The 8,220-nt window shown below is 54.1% G+C and overlaps 1 protein-coding gene across 2 annotated transcripts in view; it reads right to left on the bottom strand.

Annotated features, from left to right (window-relative positions):
* Window positions 1-2,167: 2,167 nt before the first annotated feature.
* Igsf8 (immunoglobulin superfamily member 8) overlaps window positions 2,168-8,220 on the bottom strand; it is a 6,846-nt gene continuing 793 nt past the window's right edge. For both annotated transcript variants that reach the window (XM_015492014.2, XM_048810188.1), the window contains exons 2-7: window positions 5,518-5,895; window positions 4,429-4,890; window positions 3,647-4,054; window positions 3,009-3,422; window positions 2,605-2,735; window positions 2,168-2,418 (exon numbers count right to left, since the gene is read on the bottom strand). In XM_015492014.2, the coding sequence (XP_015347500.1) occupies window positions 2,620-2,735; window positions 3,009-3,422; window positions 3,647-4,054; window positions 4,429-4,890; window positions 5,518-5,895 (1,778 nt within the window). In that variant the 3' untranslated portion in view covers window positions 2,168-2,418; window positions 2,605-2,619. The remainder of the gene's footprint in view (window positions 2,419-2,604; window positions 2,736-3,008; window positions 3,423-3,646; window positions 4,055-4,428; window positions 4,891-5,517; window positions 5,896-8,220) is intronic.

Raw genomic sequence — 8,220 nt, 5'->3', positions numbered from 1 at the left:
GCAACTGAACGAGGTACCGTTGGCACTGAGAACCTATGCTGTCTCTTGGAGCAGGGAGTGGGCGGCATTTGGTGATCAGATAGTAGGAATTGAGTCAGGCAGAGAGAATGATGAAAGGCCAAAGTTGTACAACTTTTCTGGGCATTAGAATCACCTGGCGGGCTTGTTAAAACGCACAGTGATGGGCCCCACTCCCAGATTTCTGACTCAATAGGTCTGGGGTGGAAACCAAAAATGTGCATGTCTAACAAGTTTCCGAGTCATGCTGACGCTGCTGGACTGGGAACCACACTTTAAGGGGTCAAATAACCTGGGGAGTAGCTGAAAAGAAACTGAGACTCCTGGGGGAGCCGAGAAATGTGAGAGGTAGAGTTTTGTGTGTGGGAAAAGAGACCCAAGCCCAGGCTAACGAGTTTAATTTTGGGACTAGGGATTCAGTGGGAACTGGTCAATGACAAACTGAGGTGGTGTTTGGTAAGACAACTGGGCAAGACACATAGGACAAAGTAGTTGGAAGGAAGGCCTTTTGGAGACTCCTAAAGAGGTAATGGGGAACTGAAGCAGAAAGGGCTTCAAAGGCAAAGGACCAAATCCCCTGTAGAACTGAAAAGGCAGAAGTGAACATGGGAGGAAATGAGAGTCCAAACATCTGGGTGTGTTGACTGCCTGCCGTCAGGCCGCCCCCCCCCCCCAACAGGAATCCCTGGAGATGCACAGTCTCACCCCAGTCATCCCAGGATGGCAAGGGGAGAGCAATGAAAAGTTGAAAAAGGGCAGAAGGTTGGTTGAGAGAACCTGAGGTTGGCTTCCTGGAGAAAAGTATGGCCCAGGCGAGTGCGCCCTGAAGGGACCTACCAGGACCTTCATCTCCCACCCTGACTGCGTCCCACTCACGTCTCTGAATAACAAGTCACAGCCCCTTGGGGGAAGGCAGGCACCCTAGTCTGCTCATTCCAGGCTGGGAAGCCAGGATCCTAGTGGCACTGCACCTTCCAGAGGCAAGAAGGAAGACCTAAGCCTCATCCCTTCCCTTCAGTCTAGGCATGGGTGTCTGCCTCGGGTCCCAGGGCCACCTGGGTCACCCTCAGTCAAAGACAAGGTCCTATAATGCTGATGACAGCTATTCTCCCAAGAATAGATATTGGGGTAGGGGATGGGGAGCAATCTGGGTTTAATTCAGTGGAACAGGTGAAGTCTATAGTGGGGGTCTTCTTGGTCCACACACACACACACACAGCACTGAAACCACTGTAATTGAACAGAAAGAGAAACTGAGGCTAAAACAGATCCCTCCTTCCCCTGGAAAAGTTGTGGCCACACCTGTCCTCACCACTGTCACCACTCAGGATACCACTGTACAGAGCAAAGAGTCAGGAGACCTGGGTTTTAGTGCCGACACCGTCACTGACTCGCTCTATGACTTGTTCACATCCCAGAGAAGTGATGCTCATCAAGTTTCATCACTTCTCTGGGCCTCAGTTTCCTCATCTGTGAAAAACGACACTTAGCAAACCAGCTATGCTCAATAAATGTTAAATAATTAAATTAAAAGAGGTAGACTGGATGCCTCTATAGGGGCAGAACAGGCCAGAAGTTTAAGATCAGAGGATCCTTAGGCAAAGGGTGAAAGTAGGCAGGGTGGGGAAGCCAGCAGGGTGGGGTATGTAGGGGTAGCAGCTTGGTGGACAAAGTCAATGGAGGCCCTCCCCTGAATGCTGTTGTCCCTGTTCTAGGAAGCCTATTCTGCTGTGTCAGAAAGCATAATTAAGGTCAGGAGGAAAAAGACTGAGGCCCCAGGGCTTAGAGGGAGGAGACAAGTTTGAAACTAGCTCGACTAGGAAAATGAAGACAGGCAGAGGGCTGTGGCCAAGTCAGGGGAGCTCAGAAAGGCGCTGCACCTGGAAGTCCCTGCCCATAATGTGGGAGAAGGTTCCCCTCCCCAAACAGGAGCCCCCTTAGGAGTTGGTTCAGCACTGACAATTCAGGCAGCAGATGGGACCCAGGTGTCTCCTCCTGGGGTGGATGACAAGGCCCATGGAGGCCAGATGGTGTTTATGGTGGGAAGAGAGGCGTGGTGTGTCCAGGTTATCAGCCCCCAACAACCTCCCTACTGCATACCCCAGCCTTTTACAGCTTCATGGCAGGAGAAGACACAGCTAGGCCTGGATTTTATAAAACAAATTTATTCACATTTTAGAAAAACTAGTTCAAGGACATGGAATAGCCTTTTTATAAGACCAAGAACAGAGGCCAGAGGGAGGAGCCGGGGCAGGAAAGTGTGGGGCATGGGGCCATGTCTCCCACTTTGCATGGGGGTAGGTCAAATAAATTAAAGGAAGGGTGGCCAGAGGGAGAGGGTATCCGGGCAACCAGAGGAGGACTTGGAGCTGGCTGGAAGACAGTTGACACCTGCAAGAACTGGAGAGAGAATGCAGCGTGGACTGAGGACAAGCCCTAAGTGCAGCTCCCTCTCGGCCCTCGCCCCACTAACAGGATCCTACAGAACCATGCTGGTTGCTCCTCCTCCAGGTGGGGCCCAGGAGGAAGCCACTCATCAGTTTGGGGAAGCCTAAAGAAGACAGGGCTAAGGTTTCTTCCCCTCACCTGTGGAGCAAGGAATCACCGTTTTCGGAGCCTCTTCATGAAGCAGCAGGTGATGGTGGCAAGAATGGTGGCGCCAGTGACTAGGGCCACTCCTGTACCCACCAAAAGGGGCACAAATAGGGTGTCCAGAGCTGGGTGAGAGAGGATGGCTGTGTTCAGGTGGAGTGCCATCGTTCCCCACCCTCCGTCACACTCTCGCCTTCAGGTTCTCTGAACTCACCCCCTACATGCACAGAGAGCCCTCCCTGCTCCCTGCCTGCCCTCTGCCATGGCACAGATGGGCACACAGGGGCTCTTCATGCGAAGTGATAGCAGCAGGAGGTTGGGAAGATGGAAAGGGAAGAACAGGACAAGGGCTGGGAGGCAACAGAGGTATGGCAGGTGGAGGGAGGGGAGTCACTCACCATGCATGTAGGGGTAGACTGTGACGGGCCCCGAGCGGGCACTGCCTGCCTGGTACCAGCTGTAGTCAGCATGCTGCACCCAGGCGCTGGGGGCGCAGTGGTACACACCTTCGTCCTCAGGCCCCAAGCTGTGCAGTCTCAGTCGATGGCTTCGGGGACCCACCAGCTCCACGCTGACAGGGCCTCCACCTGGCCGGACCCCCAGCTCTGCCACACCATCCTGGTCCACACCGCCTACCAGCTGGGCGGGGCCAGAGCTCAGCTCCCCCTCCTCTAGTCGCTCCACCCACCAGCTGGCAGCCAGCCGCAGCCCTGGCGGGCCGCCACGCACAGAGATGTTGCACAACAGGGATGCAGTCTCCCCACGGTACACCGTGCCCCCTGCTAGCCATGCCACAGCCTCCAGTGCCACTCCTGCAAAATGAAGGACATGGGATCAGAGAGCGAAGAGTCAGGATTTATGGTGTCAGGGTTAGTGTTGAAGCAAGTATCCAGAAAACTCAGGTTATTCCCACAATCCTGATGGAAGAATGAGACTGAAGAACGGCAACAGCTAATGAACTGGGATAGGGGCACAGAAATAGAAGGAAAGGGTCCTAGAAGCCCCAAACCCTGCTGAGAACACAACCCCATCTCACCTTCCTCCCGTACATGCACAGGAAGAGGCCGGGAGCGGGCACTGGCTGCTTCTCGAAGCCGCGTCCCAGACCCTCGAACGTAGGCTTTGGCAAGACAGCGATAGGTACCCGCATCCCCAGGCCTGGCAGCCTCTAGCCGTAGACGGTAGGTTCTAGATGCCACCTTCTCCATGGCAATGTGCCGGCCCTCATAGCCAGGGCCCAAGCTGCCCACGCCTTCTGTGTCCAGCTGGGCTACCAGGCGGCCAGGCCCGGGTGCCCCTGCAGGGGCCATCTCCCAGCCCACAGAGTATGCAGCATGAGGGCCTGGTGGGGGCAGTGCCCCTGACACATTGCACAGCAGTTCCAAAGGTTCCCCTGGGCCAATCCGACGTTCACCAGGCCCCACTGTCACTGCCAACTGGCTAGCTGAAACGTGAGGAAGAAGGGCGTCTCAGAGGTGGGGACCCAAAGGCACCTGATTCCCCACCTGTAATTCCTTCCTGGATAGCAACAATTTGCAGGCCTCCTGTCCGCCCTTCACTTGGTGTAACCATCTCCCCTGCCCAGAGGCCTGAATCCTGCCTTTCACCCATGGCCCTTCTATCTCCATGCCCAATTTCCAAGTAAAGAAAATCTGTCATGGGTAGAGAGGAGAGCAGTGCCAACAGTGGGGCTCACCCTATGCAAGACAAAGAACTCATCTATGCAAGATGAGTTCCCTGGAGTCAGGCAATGATAATCTACTAACTCTGGGACCCCACTGAGACACCCCCTTCTGTGGCAAGACGTGTGGCACTCACATAGTGTCTGCACATCCACATGGGCCAGGACAGCCCTTTTCTCTGCAATCTGTGCCCAACTGCCATCAGGATCCTGAATCCACTCAGCAGCAGTACAGTGATAGGTGCCTGCATCTCCGGCCTGGGCGCCCCCGACCACCATGCGGTACCGATCAGCCCCTTCCTTGCCAAGCCGCAATTCCCCTGCAGCTAGCCGCTCAGCATAGGGGGGTCCAGCCTCCACAGCCAAGTTAGACCGGAGTCCCACCACTTCCTGCAGAGTGGCTCGACCCACTGGAGCCTCAGGTACAGCTCGTCCAAAGGACACAGCCAAGTGTGTGTGCTTCTCTGTGTTTGTCCGTGCCAGGCAGCCCAGGGCCAGCTCCTGCCCCTCGTGCACCGACAGGCGTGGTGGTGAGGTCGGGGCTTGACGGCCTCGTGGCCCTGGGGGAGCAGCAGACACCTGCAGCATATCTGGAAGAACTGGAGAGGACAGCTGGCATGAGGGAAGGCTGGGAGCTGGCTTGTTACTATTTCCTGTGTACAATCCATCCCCTGAACTGCCTGAGCTCCAAAAGGCAAAGATTGCATGTTATATTATTTCTTTTGTAACTCAGTGGTGCCAAACACAGTGCTGGGCACACCAAGGCGCTCAATAAATACTTGTTGAATTTCCCAGAATCAGCCCATTGCCTCTCCCTGTTGTGTTAAAGACTGGCACCTATTTGAAATACTTGGAAAACTAGCCCTGTTTTCCTTCTCAGAGGACAAACTTAAGAGCGTAAGAATATCCCATGGCATAATTCCTACCCATCTATACTTTTCCCTCCCCACATCTGGGTCCTGGACTCTCTAGGAATAGAGTATTCAATCCATCACACTTCCCCATCCAATCCAAGAGTGGGACTAGATAGTGAAGGACACTTACTCTTCTCCCAAAAAGTAGTCTGATAGAAGAAAAGCAACGGACTGCGAAAAAAGAGATCTACGTTTGGTCCCACAACAGCCAATGACTCATTGGGTGACTCTGAGGTCATACTTTGGTCCTCAACTTCCTCAAATGCAAAACCTGAGGGTGGATATGGCCCATCCCATCCCAGTGCCCAGTACCTCTCAGTTCCACTTTGCCACTGTAGCTGCCCAGGTATTGGGCATCTGTGGAGGGAGTGTAACACTCGTAAATGCCAGCATCCTGGGCCTGCAGGCGGGCAATCTTGAGTACCACGGCATCACCCTGTAGACGCTGCACCTGCACTTCACCAGCCGCCACACGGGGCCCAAACACAGCGTAGGAGAACCGTATATCCCTCGTGCTGATGATGCCCAGTGCGGCCTCTGGGGCCTCAGGCCTGTACAGGAACCACTCAAAGTCCTGCTGGGCAGGGCCCTCGTAGCCACTCACATTGCAGGAGATGGAGACAGCTGTGCCAGCCACTCGGTACAGGGGCCCCATGGGGACCAGCACCTCCCGGGCACAACACACGACTCCTGTAGGGAAAGGCAGAGGAGTAGGAGGTATCTAGGTCCCCATTCCATGTCCAAGACCACCAGCACCATTCTTGACCCTGACTGTGAAAGGAAGGGAAACCCAGAGAAGGTTGGTACACAGAGGGCCAGCCTCTGATCAAGAACAGGGAAGGGATGCTGGGTCTCAAGAAAGTGACATAGGCCCAGGTTTGCCTTAGAACTCAAATACATCCCATTTCTGGCTGGCCAGAAACAGAGCACCTATAAGCATCTGATTCCCTGACTTTACCTGTTTCATTTCCATGTAGACCTTACCTCTCCTACCCCATTCCCCACTTCCATGTCTGCTTCTGCTTTTTTAGGACTTGGTCAGGGGAGCCTTCTGATTCAGGAATCCCAAGACCTCCTTTGCTGGAGGGGAATCCAAAAAATATTGCTCAAGGGCTTATTGGCTTATTAGCTATGTCACCTAGGCCAGACAATGGAGCCAGTGGCCCTCTCTGGACAGGGCACAGACCCAGTCAGTTCTCATCACACAATGCCCTCCCCACTCCAGCTGTGCCATGAGCTCACTGCTTCTCCTACCCCACAGAGTTGCCAAGGCAGCTGGGGCTTTTGCTGCAAGAACCAGGCTCTGCCCTGCCTGGGGCAGAAGATTCCCTCCCCCAGTGCCTGCCAATCTTCTGGCTAGCCCAGCTGATTTACACTGCACCTCCCCCCCCAACTCCCTAACAAAGCCTTCATTTGCATATGATATGCATCATTTACATATAGCTCCTTTTTTTGGCAGGCCCTAAGCCCCCAGCAGCCCATTTTTTCTCCTCTACACCAGACTCCATCCAGTCCCAGGAGATAACTTAGACAGCCTTGGATCACTCAACTGCTTCCTTCTCTCCCTTCACCTTTCCACAGCTCCTATCAGATAAGATCACAGAACCCCAGGATGTAAGGAGGCTGCTTTGCTCCCAGCTTACAGATGAGAAAAGTAAGGCAGGAGAAATACAGTGTTTTGATCAATATCCTACTATCCCGGAAAGTCCTCTGCAGAGGGACAAAACCAGGGAGAAAGATGAGGAGACTCCAAGGGGAGGCTCCCAAAGGGACCTTACCAACCACAGTCATTTCCAGGCTTCCCAGGGGTATTCTAGAGCCTTTCTGCTAGGATTGTAGAAAAATACCCAGGGGTCAGCTCCACCCTCCAGCTCTAGGCCCCTTTCTTCTCCCTCAGGCTGAGTCACGGGGAGAACACATGGTCAGTAGTTTGATAGGCCACAAGCTAGCAGGAGGTGGCTTTCGGGCCCATCCTCATCTCCAGTGGTTTGGTCTGGAACCAGTCCCTTCCTCTTCCAGGCTTCAATTTCTGCACTAAAAGAGAACTGAGAGCTTCTACCTCTGACAGCCAGCTAGCAGCTAGTGAGGGTGTGACTCAGGAGGACCCAGCTCCAGGCACATTTCATAATCAGGGTGAAGGCAAGGTAGTCAAGCAGATATCTTCCCAGGTTGCCTTAGGGCAGATTGCTCAGGAGGCCCCCTCCCACCTTCCTGGCTCCACAGCTGCTGATGCTTGGAGATCCCCGTGGGAAAGTCACCCCCACAACCTTAGGAAATCAGCTGCTGCTCAGTTCCCTCTCCCAGCAAGGTCCTCTCCCCTGCACTAGCCAGAAAGCAGAGACCTGCTTTGGAGCCAGATCTGGGTTCAAATCCTGACCCCAACACTCACTAGATATGCTCTCTAGAGCAGGTTACTTCATTTTCATTTTCCTCATTTGTGGATGAATGTCAGCGTCACATGCAGTGGGCACTCAGATCCCAACAGACTCCTGTCTCTCTGCACCATCCCTGGGCTCCTCCCTGCTCCACGGAAAAGGAGCAAGCGCTAGGCAACCAATCCCCACAGCTCCTTCCTCTTTGTACATGGAACTGCCTCTCCACACCCCCACCCCCAGGGCCCCAAGGAGAGGTCTCACTCGGAATGTGAGGCCAAGGGACCTGCAACAGGGGAAGACTGCACTTGGCACCACTGTGCAGCTCAGGGCACCACAGGCCTCTGCCTGGACTACAGAAGCTCTGGAGTCCCACCCACCTCCCTTGCAGCACTCTTATTTCAAGGGCTTCGGTCTCCTTTTAAAATCTGTACAGGTAGTTTAACTATTTCCATGCCACACTCTTCCCAAGACAACCTCCTACAGGGAACCCTCCAGTTCAGGCCATTGTCACTATCCCAATGCATGGTTGGTTCCAGTACACTCCACATGAACCCACCCCAGAGACACTGGGAACTTGGAGATCTCAGGATCAGTCTCTCTGAACCTGGTGTCTCTTGAAGCAGGGAAACTGGGACTAAGG

The sequence above is a fragment of the Marmota marmota genome, unplaced genomic scaffold (genome assembly GCF_001458135.2).
Source record: "Marmota marmota marmota unplaced genomic scaffold, marMar, whole genome shotgun sequence".
In the NCBI taxonomy this organism is placed as follows: Eukaryota; Metazoa; Chordata; class Mammalia; order Rodentia; family Sciuridae; genus Marmota; species Marmota marmota.
Note: the sequence above shows the minus strand (reverse complement) of the source record. Positions and strands in the feature narration are given on the sequence as shown.